At 50.5% G+C, this 19,514-nt stretch overlaps 1 protein-coding gene across 3 annotated transcripts; it reads right to left on the reverse strand.

Moving 5' to 3' along the window:
* Positions 1-433: 433 nt before the first annotated feature.
* On the reverse strand, positions 434-19,311 carry LOC115834335 (myelin transcription factor 1-like protein). 3 transcript variants are annotated; one of them, XM_030809085.1, is made up of 5 exons: positions 18,904-19,310; positions 12,698-12,807; positions 3,630-3,773; positions 3,182-3,316; positions 434-2,582 (listed from the first exon to the last, which is right to left on the reverse strand). In XM_030809085.1, the coding sequence occupies exons 1-5, from the start codon at positions 19,019-19,021 to the stop codon at positions 2,556-2,558; spliced, it is 534 nt and encodes a 177-aa protein (XP_030664945.1). In that variant the 5' UTR covers positions 19,022-19,310; the 3' UTR covers positions 434-2,555. The 3 variants fall into 3 exon arrangements, with proteins under 3 accessions (XP_030664945.1, XP_030664946.1, XP_030664947.1); XM_030809086.1 differs by having other exon boundaries at positions 12,704-12,807; positions 18,904-19,305; XM_030809087.1 differs by lacking the exon at positions 3,182-3,316 and having other exon boundaries at positions 18,904-19,311.
* Positions 19,312-19,514: the final 203 nt, after the last annotated feature.

A 19,514-nucleotide genomic window follows, 5' to 3' on the forward strand; every position in this document is an offset into this window, starting at 1 on the left:
CCGCCTTGACTGGATTCCAGAAGAAGAAAGGCTCTACAAAGGACGTGACTGCCCTGCCTGGGTGCGCTGAGATGCTGACGCATGCACAATGGCAACGCCCCCAAGTGTGGTGGCTGCAGGGCTGCTGGTGGAGAATTCCCTGCCCAGGGGAGCCCTGTGCCGGGAGGCGCCATGTCCTCCGTCCAGGCTCGCTCTCAGATGGCCTAGCCCAGAGAGGGGCAGGAGCGACAGCAAATGGGAAAAGGACGGCCCAGTGGGGATGCCGAGACAGTCACATAGTTTTCTAACAGTCATTGACTTCTATATGCCTCGGAGTTGAGAATCAAACTGGCAAAAATGTTAAAAGCAACTAAGTTGGAGTGAAAGTCTTCGAGGGGATCCCACGGGGCCCCAGACAGCATTTCCCAGACTCAAGTGAAGACGCAGACCCGGGTTAGAGATCCTTCGTGCTACAAATGTGGCAACACCTTTTTTATTTAGAGTAAGATGTGTTAACATCCAGCATGACAAAATTTGTACAAAGTTCACAATTTAAAAATGAAGTATCACAGCAACTTGTGATTCCACACATTTATAGCAAAATTAAAGTGTCAACAAACCCATGCCGTGTAGTACAAAAATAAATCAAACTTCAGTTCCACAGAGAGCACAATAAATAGTTTATACAAAATTCTGTCTTAATAAATGATTACTTAAATTAACTTAGAAATGAATATGAACAATAAGTTATAATAAACTCTGATGACTCACAATAATTCCATATGAAAGGTCAGCATTCTAATATGTGACACTTTTGTGATCCCTATATAATAGTCACAGATAACTTTTGATTGGATATTATGTACCAACGTTAGATGAGCAGCAGGTTTGTGCTTAAAATCCCTTTCCATTGTACATAGGTGATAACAATAAGAATCCAAAACTGATACTATCTAGTACTCTACTAAAAGCATTACTATATTGGCAAAGAAGCTGCAGACACAACGCGGTGGGGAAATGCATATGCTGTTATGAACAATGGGGGCCCTAAAGGCGGCTGGGGCCCTGGGCCACACGGACGGCCTCAGGTGACTGCAAGCACCTTGCTTCAGCTCTCAAAACGCATTCTGAGCATGGCAGCTGCAACCAATAGCACAACAGAAAGGGGGCGCTGTACAGGGAAGGTTCCGCAGAGCCCCGAAGTAATTACATCATCTTTTTCCCAGCTAGTTATTAAAGTCCTTGTGGACAACTGTAAGCTTTTGTACAGTGAACAGTATAAAGTGCCGCTGGGATATACATATATTTATACATATATATATATACCGAGGTTGAGTATTGTATCAGAATATTTGTCGTGAGATCCCTGTAGTCTCCCTTCGCAACATTATTGATCAGCCGTGAGGGCTCCTCTATAATCCATCCAGGTTCAGTGTCACAAGGCTACTGACACGAGGAATTGCACACCTCCGTACGGATATATAGAACAAGGTAAGTGCAAATAGTCGACTGGCACATTGTGGGGACAATGACCCTGTAAGTCCTGTTCTGCTAAAAATATTTTTTTTTTATTTTTACAAAACCCATCTTTTTTTATTTCATAACAAAAATTTAAAGTACGTCCGTACTTCCTGCATAACATCAAGACATGGAAGGAAGAGATGCTATTAAATGGAAATCAAGTCAACATCAGAAAACACAACACATCGTCAAAGGACTACTGAGAAGGGGGAACGCAGCGCTCAAAAGTGGTCTTATGCATACATATAGTGCAGTCATTTGGAGTAAAACAATCAAATCTGGAAGGTATAAACAAGTCTAAGATGATCTAGTTTAAAGCAAAAAAGTGCTGAAGTATATTTAGTTACTTTTAAAATCTGATTGCATTCATTCTTAGAATAGTCACAAGAAATCAAACAACAAGGCTCTGCAAATGCTCTATGGTCAACTGGTCTCCAACCAAGTGTAGAACAGAAACGTCGTGTAAGAGTCCTCTGAATAGGACCAAATGCTTATTCAGAGTCAAAGTCGGGCGGGGGGAGTAGGAGAGAAACTTTACCGAGCTGCCTTCCCACCAGATCCAGCAGAAAACTCGGTCCGGTAACTAGAAGACTCACAAATCATTTGCCTTTATCCCTCAAATGTAAAATAAGAAGATTCATAACAATAATAGGAATAATCATAATTTTTTAAAGTGAAAAGGGGAAATAAATGTTCTTAAATTATCGTTTAGCTTAAATCGAAAACACACAAATTCTGTTGATAAACTACATTGCAATAACAGACAGTTCAGAGGGGCACGAAACTCTAGGGGAGATACAAGAAGGTCGTTCCAAAGTTTATTGAGAATGGAAAAGGAAATCTTCACGTGGTCCACCTCTGATAAGATCCTGTCTGAACTGGAGTTTCCACAGTCACACCATGTAATGCTTAGGAGTTAATTTAAAAGTGCTGTTTAAGCTGCTTTGAATCTTCTGCCAAGTTTCCATGGCTTGATGTTGTCTTACAATAAATTACTTATTTCATTTCTTACAGTTAATCCATATGCCATTTCCTTGGAATGCAAAAAACCTCATTTATTGCCCCCACCATACACCATCCTCCTAAAACAAACAAACAAAAAAGTCACATAATATTTCCAAGCATTGTTCAAAAATAAAGCATTTTTGCAACCAATTCTTGCTATGAAACAATATGCACACAAAATGTATTTCTTAAATTCCATAAAGTCCTCCAACATGAGGCAAATGATAATGTCTAAAAAGCGGCTGGTCGGCCACAACATGGTCATTCAAAGCTGTGGGTTTGTGTGTGTGTGTGTGTTTGTGTGTCCATTTCAGTTCAAAATACTAAAACATTTAATCACTAAAGCATTAAAAAGAATTTACACTCTATTTATTTGATCAGCTTACCTCTTCAGAAATAGATATACCCCAAATGTGCATACATCAGCAGCTATAAACATTACATGGCAGAACACTATGTCAGCTTACATGGAAACGTACAAAATGTGGGTGTATTCAAAAACTATTCTGCAGGTACTATCTTTAAAGCAAGACATAAAATCATTATGAAGTCTTGTAAGCATAACACTGTTTCAAACAGAAATAAATATAGAACACTTTCTGGTAAGTTACAGCAGCAAAAAACAAGAGGCATCCTTTTTAAGCAAGAGTTTCATCACTACAGCAGCTGTTCAGACCTGAATTCCTCTCACAGCCTGCTTTATATTTTCCAGTAGGGCTTTATTTTCTGGACTCTGATAACGATCTTGATTTGTATACATTTCCGTCAAAGTAGTCACGTAAGCATCAAAATTTTGTTCATTGATTGGATCCTACGAGATATTAAATAGTAGTTCATATACAACTTTTATTTTCTTAATAGTATATTTACAAAAGCATAAAATAGTATCATAGCATAGTGCCCCTGGTTTTATACTATTTCAAAGGCCGGCTCAGAGCACACTTAAGTTTCTGGGGTCAGCCCCGCCCATGTTTCTAGCAGTTAATGGTATGGTTTCGGGGTAGTAACCACAAACATTTGCCAAAGGCTGAAGAACCATGAAAATAACAATAAAAACGGCATCTACTTTAGGCTGTGCGCTGTGGAGGGCTCCACATTGCTGCCTTGCGTGCTCAGTCACTTACCATGTGCGGCAGCTGGATGTTAGCCAGGCTGTGGATCAGAGACTGGCTCAGGTTCGCCAGCTCGTGGAGGAGAGACTCGTTCTGCTGCTCAATCACTTTGTTTTCCTCCTCGATGGTCTTCAGGTTGCTCTCCATCGTGGTAATCTGAAATGCACAAGTGTGCTTGACATGTAACACCAGGAGGACCCAGGAGCGTGTGGTTCTTGCCGGGGGCCATGGTCTACTGGGTGCGAAAAAGGGGTCTCTCGCTGAAGGAGAAAGGCTTGGGGCCGGGTGCCGTGGCTCATGCCTGGAATCCCAGCATTTTGGGAGGCCAAGACAGGCAGATCACTTGAGGTCAGGAATTCAAGATCAGCCTGGCCAACATGGTTAAACCCCGTCTCTACTAAAAATACAAAAATTAGCCGGATGTGGTGGCGGGCGCCTGTAATCCCAGCTACTCGGGAGACTGAGACATGAGAATAGCTTGAACCCGACAGGTGGAGGTTGCAGTGAGCTGAGATCACACCATTGCACTCCAGCCTGGGTGACAGAGCGAGATTCCGTCTCACAAAAAAAAAAAAAAAAAAAGAAAAGAAAAGAAAAAGGCTTCAGGTGAGAGCTTGTCATTTAAGGACCTGCTGCCTATGCTTTGGATTCATTGCACTTGACAACTGGGGAACTGAGACTGTTTCCTCGCACGATCCTGTTCTCTCAGCCGGCCTGATGGGACTGCAGTGTGTAGGGGCTTAGTGTGCTACTGACTTGACGCGAATACTTCTCCTTTCTCACCTGAATAAAATTCCGCCACAGCTAAGTCCTCCAATGCTCATTTCTGTGTGGGGGGGTCACTGTTTCTTCAGATGGCACCAGGCTGGCACTGTGCCCACAGGGTGATCTTCCTGCATTTCTCTAAGGAAAAAGGCCCACCACGGACCCTTCCTCGCATATTCCAGAGATAATTTAAGTATCACCAAGGTCAAGGGGCTTGAGTTCAGGGCCTCTGCCTATAACCACACAGGACGAGCTTCACACACAGCAGGCGGGGAGCTGCCCTGCCCATGGGGTGTCTGCCTCAGGCACCCAGGGGTGCCTCTGCCCTGCGTGATCTGGGGCTTCTCCCTGGAAGACCGAGCCGACCCGCAGAGTCCAGGGCTGGCTTGCCTGGCCTGCCCGCTCCTCTCCTTCCCTGACGTGTCATTCCCAAGTCCTCTCACGAGAGTCTCTCCTCCTCTCCCTCTCGGCCCTGCCTTCTCCTATGTTCTGGCCCTCCCTTGGCTGTACTGGGTCAAGTCCCAGGTTCTCCCAGTCACCGGCCTCAGGCCCAAGCCCCGTTAGAAAACTGGAGCCCCTCAGAGGCGCCCTACAGGATGAAGTGGGGAGGGTGGGCCTTCTCCTTGGAAGGAATCGCAGCCCCCACCATTCCCGCAGGGACAGGTCCCTGTGGAGAGCCCACCAAAATCATAATGTTCCCCTCCCAGCCGCCCCCTTGCAGGCTCAGGAGTGGGTGCCTGCCCTCCCATGACTCCTGGGTGGGCCCCGAAGGGCTGCGTGCCTGGTGCTTGTCTTCCAGAGCGTTCTGTAGCCCTTCCTGGGCGACCCTGAGCAGGAGGCTCCTGCCCTTTGCATCTGGTGGCTTTCCTAGACGGCGGCTGCTCCAGGCCCCTCGGCCCCTCCTGTCTGTGCTCAGGGAACCCTGCAGAGGCCTCCCCATCACTGGCCCTCAGCAGGCGCTCCTGGATGAGCCCAGCCCAGCTCGCCTCTGGTTGAGTGTCTCAGAGGTGCTTCTGGCTATTCCACTATCCTAGCTAGGCAAAGTGTGGGCTCTTTTTCTGGAAAATGGGAATAATGCTCCTTGCATTATGAACTCACACTGAGATGTGCAGTGTGTTTGCAGTGAGAAGACATTTGTTATTCCTGGGGCCTCTGATCTGGTCTTAGGGGCCCAGAGTAAACGGAAGTCCAACTGCTCCCCCGGCTTAGCAGAGAAGCAGCCTGTGGGGTGACCAAGGCAGGGGTGGCACCCTGTCTCATTGTCCCCAGCAAAATTCTTGGGGACACATTTTAGATCCGTTCCTCCTTCAACTTATGTTCTCTGCTGGAAAGTCTAGCCCCTTCTGCAGAGGCGGAGACATCTTCCTGTGTTCAGGAATCTCTGTGAGACTCAGGAGTTAGGCCGTTCCTTCCCATGCTACCCGGGTCTGTGGCTGGGATGGGGGTGGGGGGGGTCCCATGCTTATAAATGCTTTGCTTTTCTCAAAATGGAACAAATCTCATTGTGTTGAATCCGCTTAGCTGTGGAACAAAATATGCAGTTTGAACAAACATCCCATCAAAGCCCTGGCCAAAATGATCATCTCCTGAACCAGGCTGCTTGGCGAGCCCCGTCCAGGGTCAGAAGGGATGTCTGGAGACCCAAAACCAGAACCGACGGGTATCTGCCAGGTCTTGCAGCCTCACCTCCCTCAAGCGCATCCCCCGTGGCCCCTGCATCTCCTGCATCTCCAGCCCACACACGCAGGGCCCCGGGCTTCTTGCATGTGAACACATTTGCTTGCCTGAGGCCTTCCTCCAGGGTGGCAAGAAGCTGAGTGTCTCGGTCACTGCTGCCCGTTACTATCCTAGCCAGACAAACTGTGGGCTCTTTTTCTGGAAAATGGGAGTAATGCTCCTTGCCCACAACATCAACTCACACTGAGATGTGAGGCATGTTTGCAGTGAGAAGACATTTGTTATTCCTGGGGCCTCTGACCCAGGCTTAGGGGCCCAGAGTAAAGGAGAGCTCCCTCAGAACGTCTTGGAGCTGGCCAGCACGCTGTGGCGGTCCTGGGAGACAGCACTGCTGAGAAAGGTGATGCAGGGGCTCCGCCCAGCCCCTCACACGCCAGGCCTCCTCCGAGGACGGGGCTGAACAGACTGGGGAGGGGCACAGAGGCCGGTGTCTCCCTTCCAAACACAACCCACAGCAGCCACGGTACGTGGTTCCTGGCACTCGGAAGGCGTCCCCGATCACAGGTGCTTACACAGGGAGGGGCCTGTGTCGGGAGTGGGTCTGGGGGCCTGGCTGGGAGCTGGGCCGGCCACCTCGGCCGTCGTCAGTGACGTGCGCTGACGAATCTAAGTCTGCATTTCCAGAAACATCGAGTCGCCTGTGGTAAAGCGGGGAGCCCTCTGACGAAGGTGGGTTCTGTTTCTGATTGTTTAAGAAACACCAAAGGTTTTTCAGGCTGCTAGGAAGCAGTGCATTCCTGGATCTTCCCAAGAAAGTTCCTGGGTCAGCAGCAGCCTGATGGCCAGTCTAGGCCCAAACCTGCGTTTTTACAGACTTATCCACACCCTGTGTCCTTCCGGACCTCAGTTTCTTAGACTGCGCAGTCTCTGACCATACCTGGAGCAGAGAAAGGTCAAATCTAGCCCGGGGCCTGACATTGAAAGCTAAGACTGAGATAAGAATGGCGTTTGCATTTTTTAGTAGTAAGAAAAAAACAAAAATAAAAGAAAAACAGCATTTTGTAACATAAAAGAGCTATTAAATTCCGACTGCAGCACCACGTGACGCTGTGTTGAAACAGGGTCACACTCACACGTGTTGTGAGGCTGTCGCACTGCAACACAGCTGCGTGGTCCAGAAGCCTAATATATTTGCCATCTGGTCCTTTAGAGAAAATGTTTGCCAATCCCTGGACTAGACTAAGTACCTTGATGGCGTGATGTGTTTAGAAAACATTTCCGGAAGAAGTGTAAAATGGGTGGGAATCCCAAGGCGTTAGCAGTGGGGTGGTGGAAGGGCATAACCCCAAGGAAAGTGTCCCTGTGCAGGGAGGATCGCCTCCTGCCCATGCCCCTGCTGACCAGGGAGGCTGCATCACAGAGAGGCTTAGCCGCAGGGAGAACAGCCATCATCTGAAAGTGGTGCAGGCTGCGGGATTAACTGACCTGTCAATCAGAAGGAGTCAAGCTGCACAGGGCTGTTCACACTGGTCCATCTGGGCCCTCGCACCAGGAGCTGGGAGGTTTCTTGTGAATAGCCTGGCCTGAAAACACGAGCTCCCTTTTATACTCAAATACCCCCACCCCCACCTCCCTGACAAATGCCCGCTGTTTGGGCCACGGGGGGCAGCATCCCAGCCTCCCAGCAGGCTCCGAGCCAGCCTCCTTCTGCTCCTGCTGTTTGCTGTGCGGGGAGTGACCCTTTCCCTCCTCCACCTCCCGTGTCTGCAGGACTCCCACCGTCTCTCCCCGGGCTCCTCGCTCCAGGCCTCCACGGTGGGGTCTTGAACTCAGCCTCTCAGCACTCATGTGGTTCACACAAATGCCGCTTGCCCGGGCCACGCCCAGCACTTGAGTCCCTGCTCTCTCTTCCTCAGCGGCAGTTTTTGTTTCCGGATTCTGATAACAAGCAACTTCCGGGTGTCCCCTGGGGCGGAGGGCAAGATTTTCTTGTCTCTGCTCTGGGCTCTGGTGTGAACTGAGTTGAATCGGATGAGATGTGTCTGGGGAATCTTGGAGTCCAGAACCAAGGCTTGGGTGTGCCCAGCCTGGGTGCCTCAGCCCTTGAAGCTGAGGCCACACTGAATCCAGTTGAATGGGGTTGGGGAAACAGCAGACCCCACAGGCACCTCGACCGTTCTGCTGGTGCTGGGCCACCCCAGGAGGAAGCCTGCGTTAGAGACTGGGAAGGGACCAGTGTTGAGACTTTTTTTTTTTTTTCCTGCCCATGGCGCGATCTCGGCTCACTGCAAGCTCCGCCTCCCGGGTTCACGCCATTCTCCTGCCTCAGCCTCCTGAGTAGCTGGGACTACAGGCACCCGCCACCACGCCTGGCTTTTTTGTATTTTTAGTAGAGATGGGGTTTCACCATGTTAGCCAGGATGGTCTCGATCTCCTGACCTCGTGATCCGCCCGCCTCGGCCTCCCAAAGTGCTGGGATTACAGGCGTGAGCCACCGCGCCTGGCCAGGTGTCGGGACTTCTGATTGCGTTTGTGTGAGGTGAAGACCCCGAGGCAGACTCTTCTTTTCAAGCTGCCAAGCATAAGAATGGATTTTTCAGCCACACAGGAACTGTGTTGGTCACATTAATTGGACCCCAAACAGTGTTTAAACACATTCCAAATTGGAAAACTCATCTTCTCAATTAAATAAAATTGCGTTTGTCCTAATTTGAATTCTTACAACTGAACAGTGAAAAATACCTTTCCAAGTTTTAGTAAGAATATTCCTGGGCTTGAGATGTAACACGCAACCCCTTCCACAGAGAGTGGCAGGGGCGGCCTTCCCTGCATCCGGCACAGGCGCGGCGGTCTCCCCCGCCATCTGGCACAGGCACGGCCGTCTCTCCCCATCCGGCACAGGCGCGGCGGTCTCCCCCTTATCCGGCACAGGCGCGGCGGTCTCCCCTTTATCCGGCACAGGCGCGGCGGTCTCCCCCTTACCAGGCACAGGTGCAGCTGTCTCCCTCCATCTGGCACAGGCGTGGCGATCTTCCCCATCCGGCACAGGCGCGGCGGTCTCCCTCCATTCAGCACAGGCGCGGCGGTCTCCCCCTTATCCGGCACAGGCACAGCGGTCTCCCCCTTATCCGGCACAGGCGTGGCGGTCTCCCCCTTATCCGGCACAGGCGCGGCAGTCTCCCCCTTATCCCGCACAGGCACCGCTGTCTCCCTCCATCCGGCACAGGCGTGGCGATCTTCCCCATCCGGCACAGGTGTGAAATTTAAAGGCTTGGATGGAGTTTCCTTTTTCCTTCTCTTGGATTTGTTCTTTACCAGATTTAAATCTGGACCCCTCCCTATGCAGGACCCTCATCACTGGGCTGCAGGCCTGAGCACTGACTCTACAGTTCTTCCCTCCGCTCCCATTCCAGAGAGAACATCGGGCCGTCGGCATCCACTTCTCAGCTATCTCATGGCTTGGGCTTCGGACAGGCCTGCAGCCCTATGTCATCTCTGGCTTGGCCTCCGTGCACAGGCCTGCATCCGCGTGTCAGTGTCTCTTGAACATGTCATGGGGCACTGGGAGAAGTCTGCCTTTCTCTTGGGTCAGAGTGGACAAGAAAACACGGGGTCTGGGCCAGTTCCCCTTCCTGGCCATGCTCCCTGAGGGTGTGCGGGCCTGAGAGGCACGGGAAAGTCAGGACCTTCTAAAGGAAAATGCAAGCGGCATGAAGGCTGCTGCAGGGAGGCCGAGACCATCAGGCAGGGCCGCTTTCTGCCCTGGAGAGCTGGCCTGCCCCACGTTTCCCCTCCATATTCCCCGGGCAGTGGCCGAGGCACAGGCAGCAAGGGGGGCTCCTGGCTGTGAGCGCACATTGTTTTCTGATAAGTTTTGACCCAGGTCTAACCCGTTTAAGGAACATCAGGCTCTAAGCTGCCTGTGTCAGCAGCTGCCTGTCTCTGAGCTCAGGCCTGGTGCTCACAGAACAACTTTGGGGCTGGAGCTCATCATCCGACCCTGAGAGCTGCAGAGCTGGGGGACTCCGGCTCAGTGCATTCCCATCCCTTCTAGAATAGAGGAAGGTCCATGCCTGGGCACATCTGGGAAGTCACCTCTCTCATCGGCCGAGTCAGTGAGAATAAATGTGAAGTCTTCACATTCATTTCTGACATCAGGTCCAAATAGATGCTGTTAGGAGCAACTACTCATCTCAGAGATAAAGAAAGGCACAAAGGAGCCAGTGAGAACAGACACAGACCTGAGTGCTTCCTGAGGGGGAGGCCACACCCGTGCAGGTGCAGACAGTGCCCGGGGTTCCTACTCTAAGCAGCCTGTGTAGGCACATGCGTTGTTCTCTAGGGCTCAGAGCCAGGCGGCATGACCTCTAAGCCTACTCAGCCCTCTGCTGAGCCCCAGCCCCAGTACTTCATCCACAGCTGGCGTCAGAGCTGCCATCCATCCCTCATGGACAGCCACGGAGCAGCAGGCCTTCACTGAGGAGGGAGGGGTTTCGGGAAGTGGGAAGAACCCCCTTCCTGAACGGCATCCTATTGGAATTGGGTTGCCCCAGTAGGTCATGGACTCAATATCCTGTACAGACAAGGACATTCTGCCTCATCAGAGAGTGCCCTGAAAGGTGCCATTCAAAGGAGGAAATAAATTAAGATTTTCAGGCTTGTCACCCTCAAAAACAGAATACAACTTGATATGGTTTGGCTCTGTGTCCCCACCCAAATCTCACCTCGAATTATAATCCCTATAATTCCCACCTGTGAAGGGCAGGACCAGGTGGAGGTAATTAAATCATGGGGGAGTTCCCCCATGCTGTCCTGGTGATAGTGGGTGACTCTCACGAGATCTGATGGTTTTATGAGCGTCCGGCATTTCCTCTGCTTGCACTTCTCCTTCCTGCCACCTTGTGAAGAAGGTGCCTTGCTTCCTCTTTACCTTCTGCCATGATTGTAAATTTCCTGAGGCCTCCCCAGCCATGCAGAACTGTGAGTCCATTAAACCCATTTCCTTTATAAACTGCCCAGTCTCAGGTATTTATTAGCAGTGTGAGAACAGAGTAATACTCAAGGGTGAATTTTTGATCTGTCCCAATTAAACACTCTTTGCTGACTTGGTCACCTCCTACTCTCTCCCAGAACCAGCAGCTCGTGAGTGCTCTGGCACCCGTGGAGTCTCCTGTACAGTCCAAGATGCCGCCTCCATGGCTGGTCCTGGGGGTGAGGAATGCCGCAGGCTGTTACTCCATTCCCCAAGCCCAACGTTCAGGTAAGTCTTAAGGGAAACTCCAACCTTTGTTGGGCAAGCCCCGGCCAGGCCAATGTGAGACTCTGGGAAGGCCTGAACACAGCCCCTGGGGCTACCAGGTGGGTGAGATCAAGGCAGTGATGCCCTCTGGGGAAGTAGGTTGGCATCAAAACGCCTGGGCAGCAGCCACATGGCCTGGTGGGGAGTTCCCACCCTTGGCCTCATCCTTGGTACCCACAGGGGGCCTGGAAATCCCTTTCGGTTGCTTGGTGAGGCCCCAGCCCCAGAGGCTGTCTCCATCCTTGGGAAAGCTGTGTCCAGCAGGGAGAAACCACCTGTTGAGCAGAGCCCTTGACCACACCCGGCTGCCCATGGGAAAGGCCCTCAACCTTCCCCAGCCTCAACCTCTTCATTTACAGAGAGGGGATAATAAGGGAGCCCCTCGGAGTTTGTTAGGAGGACAGCACCATCACGTAGGTGGCTGGCGGTGACACCATCCTCATCTCCATCCAGTTCTCGGGGCTCATTCCCAGCCAACCGAGCAACCTTCACGGAGGCTGGTCAGCATCCCCCGAGAGCCTCATCACGCCGTGGCCTGCTGGGGAGGGGTCGGAATGGAGACCTCATTTCTAAGAGGACAGGACACCTCCGCTCACCCTGTGGGCAATGTGAGGGTTGGGTGGTCGGCAAATAAATTCCACTCCCAGGCGGTACTTTGGCGGGACCCTAACACAGCAAGGTGGGGGATGCCAGGCACATAGGCAGACAGGGTCCAGCCTGGCCTCTGTGGCCTCGGCTTGGCTGAGGAAGCTGCCTCTCCGTCTTAGAAGCTGTATGTTTAAGATGAGGCTGAGGACGTTTACCCTGTGGGCTGCTTGTGGGCATGGAGGGGGTTAGGTGACCACAGCTGCTCTGACAGCTGCCACTGCTCTCTCTCCTCAACCCCAGGATCTGCAGCCGCAAGTCACTGGGGCCGCTTCCCCAAACCCCAGACACCCAGGAGTCCTATGTGGCACGCACTCCTTGTTTTAAATTCTGGGAACATCGGCTGTCGCTATACATTTAATATAGTGATTAAATAACAGGAGGACCTGAAGTATCTTGGAAGGAAAACTTTCACTGTTTGCAGGTGATCCTCTGAAAATGCCTATTCACAAATGCACTTCATTATAAAACACAAACACACATGCAGACTGAAAACGAGAGAACCACGGCCCCTGCTACAGCGAACACTGCCACGGAACGGTGTCCGCGGAAGACCAATATCATAAGGTGGAAAAAGAAAGGAAATAAAAGAGCAAATAAAGAGGAAATGGCAGTTCTCCTAAAAGCCGATTTCATGCCACGTATCTCTGGTATAACGGCGCGTGTTAGAGCTAAAATTGAGGGCTTCAAAAACTGTTACCTGAGTTCTGAGTTTAATCATATCGGCTTCCATCTGGGAATTGGATTCATTTAGCTCCTTGATTTCTTCATCTAACTGTTTGATTTCTTCATCATTTTCTATACCTGTAATAATGAATATTAGTATGTTAAAACTATTATATACAAAAATATTAGAGTCAGAATTTTGGGAGCTTTCTTTGTTCCTTTTATATTCGTAATTGAATTTGCTTGGAAAATAGACTCTTGAATTAGAAAGGAAAAAATCATCACAGTCTCTGTGTCTTCTATTCCCTACCACTGCCCCTTCCCCACCTAAGTCCCCCCACAAAAAGAAACAAACAATTGAGACACACAGAAGACTCCCAGGCACTTTGAGGGTCGAGCTCCCAGGGACAGTTAACCTGGGTCTTAGATGTATCCCTGGGACACGAGGCAGAGACCACCTGGTCCTGAGTGCTGATTTGCTGAGCCTGGCCTATTTTCTCCTGCTTTTGTTCTCTCTCTCAACTCGCTCTCTGCATCAGTCATTCTGCAAACACCCCAGACTTGGAGCCAGGCTCTGCAGGCACATTCACCAACAAGGGCCAGGTCCTCCCTGCCCTCACTCAGTTTAGGTTCTGGGTCGGAAAATGGGCAACAGATGTGTAACCACAAATGCAGTACAGCCAATGCTGAGGATGACCTCACCTTATCCACCAACAGGAAGCTGTGGGAAGTGGGAGAGGGACGTGGGGGCTGGCTGGAGGGAGATGGCCACAAAAGGGCTCTCTGGATATTTGACATTTAGCAAAGAAAAAATCTCATTCTGAATGATTAAAAAGTATGTATTAACTAACAGAATTCTCAATTTGTAAACTCTGCCAGAATGATGACCTCGGCCAGGTGTGTACCTGACCATCTGAGTGTCCCTGGTGGGTGACTGCTGCCCTGCCGAGGTCCACGGGGCACATGGATCGGTCCTGGCACAGCTGGGCACAGGGCCCAGATGCCCGTATTTACAAAGGCCATTCTGGACACCTGCTTCCCTGGCCGGCTGTGTCTGGTTACTGGCAACATTACACTGCCAACGCCAAAGAGATGGAGATCCCTCTCTATTTGTGGCCTCTTGACCTCACACAGTTGGGTGTACACAGAAGGAGAGCAGGAGTTTGGCAAACACAATAGCCCTAGAAAATTCAGGATTTGAGATTGCTGTTCTCATTGGTCACACAGCACCATAATGAATCTTTACTCAAAACTAATGGAAAATGTATCCAGGCCTCCTAGGAGGCTCCCAGTGGGTACATGCTGTTTTCAAGCTTTGCAGACAGAAGGGCAGAAGGGGTACAATCAACCAGAGGCCTGAGAGCACCCCAAAAACCCTGCTGACATCAGCAGAACAGAGGTGGAGGCTCCTCTCTACCAAGACATTAGAAAGATGAGAGTAAGAGAAAGTGACGGATCAGTGGGATTGGGCCTTAGATGCTGCTTTTAGTGAAACGAAAAAAAAAAGTTATACCCTCAAGATAAAAATACCCAATGCAAAAAATCCCAATTCATAAAGCAACTAAATTATGAACGAATGTATCATTTCGGAAGCATTCTCCACAAGCTTCTGTTAAACTGCAAGCATCCAAATGCCTTTAGAACACCTCCATGTGAAGGAGGCCCTCAGAACACTGGACCTGGTGACGCTTCGACCCTCTACAGCCATCACGGGCAAATTTCTCAAGCACGTTCCTAGGAATCCCATCTCGCAGAGGCCTTTCAATATATTTCTATCAAAAACCTTGGACTGGGATGTTTAGTTTGAAGAATTCATGATAAATGTCAAACTAAGTGGCCTATCAGGCTTTGTTATCTAATTGATCTGCCAGATCAGGTCAACTGTTCTGACAGAAGTCAGTGCCATTTTAAATCCAAATAAAAGTCTTGATACGGGTCCCATGACAACCTTTCATCTCTAATTTTGTTCTGGGAGCGATGGATGGGTGGATATTACTTCCGTAGCTCTGCTCTGTCCTGGGGGACCACCCTCAGGCCCAAGTGGTCACCAACAGCCCTTTGTGGGAGCCTGGAAACGTCTCAGTCCTGGGGCTGCCCACTGCGGCTCCGTGCAGCACACCGTTCCTTTGTAAGGGGGAGGAGGGAGACAGGGAAACGGTGCCAGGAAGAACCGGCAGCTCACAGAGGCATTCCCGGCCATGAGATTCTGGAGGACGAGGGAATGTGGAAGAGGTGGGCCTGCAAACTGATTCTGTAGAGCTGTCCACAGCCACATCCCTGGGATATCCTGCGATCCCCCAGGCACATGTGCCTCGGCGTGAAGCCCCCTCAGGGAGAGGAGAGCTCTGGGTTGGGTGGGAATTCTCCTTATCCCTGCAGCAGGGCAGTGACTGGCCCAGGAAGCAGTCCCTGGGGTTGCTGGGGCCTCCGAGCTGAGCCTCACTTTGTGGATGGTTAGGCTGGAACTAGGGTTTTTTTTTTTGTTGTTGTTTGTTTGTTTTGAGATGGAGTTTGCTCTTGTTGCCCAGGCTGGAGTGCAATGGCATGACCTTGGCTCACTGCAACCTCCACCTCTCGGATTCAAACGATTCCTCTGTCTCAGCCTCCTGAATAGCTGGGATTATAGGTGCCTGTCACTACACCCGGCTAATTTTTGGTATTTTTAGTAGAGACGGGGTTTCACCATGTTGGCCAGGCTGGTCTTGAACTCCTGACCTCAGGTGATCTGCCCACCTCAGCCTCCCAAAGTGCTGGGATTACAGGTGTGAGCCACCGCGCCCAGCCGCAACTAGGGTTTTATAATACATTCCACCAGTTGGCCTGCAAGCTCTCAGGAGAAACTGCCTTTATAAAAAACTGGCCTGAGCAGGGAGGGCCCAGCCAAAAAGCAGCATCTCAGAGCCAGAAAATCCACCCACTGGACACCAAACCAAACAAGCAAAAAAATCCTACTCAAATTAGCATAGCGTGGTCCCAGAAGATTTTGATTTATTTCAGGATCCTGGTAGCTCTTGACAGACCAGCGTCCCATGGTGAACCCAGCCAGCGCTGGTCACTCTCACTAATGGCTTGGTGGAATTTCCAAGCCTCCTGGAATGTCCTTTTCCTTACAGCTGAAGTAGAAACGTGAGTTCCCACACTTTGGAGCTCTCAGGAATATTAAGCGAAATAAGTAGGTGAAGTTCCTGACAAAGTGCTTCATGTTTCTGGGGCTTGATGGAGGTTAGAGCTCCTTTCCCTAGCTTGCTTTCTGCTGTGATAGTAAAAGGAAAGAAAAAGCATTATCTTATTTCCTTCTCTCCTAAACACTGCCCCTGCCCCCACTACCTGCCAAAAAGCCACTGATTGTACAACTTCAGCCAAGGTGCCAAGGTGCTAAGAGGCATACAGTGGACTTCTGCAAGAGGGTTCTGAAGGAGACTCACTGACAGTCACGCTGGCTGCTCAGGCAGAGCTGAGTGCTAATGCGTGATGAGATCGCTCCACGGATAAAGAAAGTAAGGTGATCCTTGTCGGGGAGAGACATGAGAGTAGGCTCATCCCTAAACTTAAAAAAGAAAGAAAGAAAAATACTTTAGAGCCAGAAGGGAACCTCAAGGACATTTAGAATAGCTGCTTCCCTTTCAGACAAATGCTGAAGAGAAGGCGCTAAAATCCAGTGCCAGGGTCCTTCTTGGCCGAGTCAGTGCCTCACAGTGGATTCCGGTGGCTTTTCTGTCCCATACAGTGTCTGGGCCATGCACGGAGGGAAGCTGCTGAGCACTCTTGTTACACTGAAGGTATAAAAATGACCCCAGGAAAGGCTTTACACTCAGGATATGAAAGATGGTGGCTCACGCCTGTAATGCCAGCAATTTGGGAGGCTGAGGTGGGCAGATCACTTGAGCTCAGGAGTTCAAGAGCAACGTAGCAGCCGGGCTCACGCTTGTAATCCCAGCACTTTGGGAGGCCGAGGCGGGTGGATCACGAGATCAGGAGATCGAGACCACGGTGAAACCCCGTCTCTACTAAAAATACAAAAAATTAGCCGGGCGTGGTGGCGGGCGCCTGTAGTCCCAGCTACTCGGAGAGGCTGAGGCAGGAGAATGGCGTGAACCCGGGAGGCGGAGCTTGCAGTGAGCCGAGATCGCGCCACTGCACTCCAGCCTGGGCGACAGAGCGAGACTCTGTCCCAAAAAAAAAAAAAAGAAAAAAAAGCGGGGTCCTTACACTGGCTGCTTGGGACAGCATCCGCAGGGAGAGGTTGTGAGGGTGGGTCAGGGTATTCTGGAAGGCAGAAACTGACAGGAGCAGCCTGGGAGACAGGATGCCTCCAGGAGCCCCAGACTTTGAGGACCAATATCAGGAAGCTGAGGACCTTTCTGGTGAACAATGGGCCACATGTTGAGGAATAGTTTGTGCTGGCTGCTGGCAGAGGGAATCCTGCAGGTACACACATGTGGGACGTTCAGGCGTCTCTCATGCTGTCCTCAGGACCACCAACAACAGTCAGATGAGACCCCCATGGCTGTGGCCAGGGGCTTCCTGCCTGCATGCTTGGGAGCTGCTCAGGTGTGGCTCACTCTTGGTGGATTTGGGGAGGAGGTGCCCTTTGGTAAAGGTATAGCAGGAGGGTCTCAGGTTCTGCCCAGGGTCAGCTTTGTAGGATGGATCTGGGCGTCATAGGTCTGGGTGCCTTCAGCCCAGGGCATCCCCTGCTTTGTGGTGCTTGAAGAGCTTTGCAGGCTCCTTTTAGAAATACAAAATTAGGGGTGCATCCTGCAAGGGAGAGGTGAGAAGGGGAGGCTGGGCTTCTGCTGTGAAGGGGACCAGTCTGCTCAATGGCTACAGGTTACCGCTGATCTCATTATTCCCAGGGGCCATGTGTTATAAAGTTACCTGCACACAGGCTGAGAGCAGAACCACTTCTTCTGGAAACAAAGGACCAAGCTCCTGCCAGCCTCTGGTCCCATTTTTGTCAATTGATCAATAAAACACCCTGTTAATATGGTTTGGCTCTGTCCCCACCCAAATCTCATCTTGAATTACAGTTCCCATAACCTCCACGTGTCGTGGGAGGGGCCTGGTGGGAGGTAATTGAATCATGGGGGTGGTTACCTCCATGCTGTTCCTGATACTGAGTTCTCACGAGGTCTGGAGGTTTTATTAGGGCTTTTCCCACTTCGCTCTGCACTCCTCTCTCCTGCCGCCATGTGAAGAAGGACATGTTTGCTTCCCTTTGCGCCATGATTGTACGTTTCCTGAGACCTCCCCAGCCATGTGGAGCTGTGAGTTGATGAATCCTCTTTGCTTTATAAATTACCCAGTCTTGGGGATTTCTTCATAGCAGTATGAGAATGCACTAATACACCTGTTTTATGTGTGCTCCCATTTAAAGACAACTTATTTAATAGATACTGTGGATTCCTTAACATAGAACTCCCAGCCAACAGTCACAACCATGACTCCTATCTGAAGGGAGCTTGGCCAGCATGCATGTTTTCTTTGTGAGGCACATCACAGCCCCCTGCACTTAGGAACACCAGACACTTCAGCTGCTCTGCGAATGCACAGGAGTAACTACAAATGCATTGAGATCATTGCCTGTGTCTACAAATTAACTTCAGCAGGGAGGTGAACTCGCAAATAGAGTCCCCAGATCATGAGGGTGGACTGTGGATGTTTCTAAGGGCTTAAGTGGCTCTCCTCTCTCCTGCTCCTCCAGAGTCCCCCAGTTTTCCTCTGCAGAACTCTCTACACACCTGCGCTGGTTGGTGACAAGAGAGACTCTCAGAACAAAACAGATTTGCAGGTGGAATCAAGAAAATCAGGCACCAGACGTGCTGAGAGTGAGGGCGACAGGGGAGGGGGTGCCATCCTTGTTATCTGTGGCCTCGGGTGGCCCCAAAGCTGCTCCTGGGTGGAGAAACCCTGGATGAGGGCCTGAGGGACAGAGGCAGAAATGTGGGCACACTGGGGTTCCAGGGAGCAAATCGTCCAGTGCTGAAGAGACCCTCAGGACTTGGGCTCGTGATTCCGGTGAGTAGTGAAGTCGGTGAAGGTGGGAGACGGTTTTGAGAAAGACTGCTTTTTTTCTCAAGTTGCTTAGCTTTATAGATGAGAGGGCCAGAATGATCTCTGCCCCTGCTTTCTAAGAGAAGTGAGCTGTAACTGTCAAAGGGCACAGAGCTGGCATGGCCGTGCCTGCTGGGCCTTCCTGACCATGGGTGCCACGAGGGCTGGAGGGGTGCTCACCATTGCTGGCCCGCTGTTTGATGGTCAGCATCTGCTCTCCAGAAAGCTTTGCCTTCTTCATCGCTGATGTGGCTCTCGGGCATCCTGACAAGCTGTGGACAAGACACAGGACGGCCATTAGTCAACTGTCTAATGTCCCAGCCCTGCAGGGAAGTGGTGGTAAGCAAGATGTAGAACGGCATTATTTTATTAGGTTGGTTGATAGCAAAAGGCTGTCTGAAAATGGGAAAGAGCAAAAAGACCAATGCATACAGTATGACGGTTATGCACACATGGGGTGCATGTGTGTGTGCATCATGTGTGTGTCCGTGTACTCATGCATGTGGTGAGCACTGATCATGGGCGCTCGGCTGTGGCTGCCTCTCAGGGGGGTCTTGGGAGCTGGGGCTCTGAGAGCAGAGGAAATCTGCCCTTCATTGCATAACTTTCAGAGCTTTTGGGAACTTTTGTCGAGTGATAATATTGCTTAAAAATCTTTATTATGGGAAGTATCAAGCTTATAGAAACGTTGGGCTTAAAAGTTAATTTCAAATATACAAAAGTAGAGAGAGCAGAATAATGCACTCACCCCAAATTCAGCTGTTATCTCTCAAGGCTAGTCACCTGTGCCC

The sequence above is a fragment of the Nomascus leucogenys genome, unplaced genomic scaffold (assembly GCF_006542625.1).
Source record: "Nomascus leucogenys isolate Asia unplaced genomic scaffold, Asia_NLE_v1 001098F_54407_qpd_obj, whole genome shotgun sequence".
NCBI lineage: Eukaryota > Metazoa > Chordata > Mammalia > Primates > Hylobatidae > Nomascus > Nomascus leucogenys.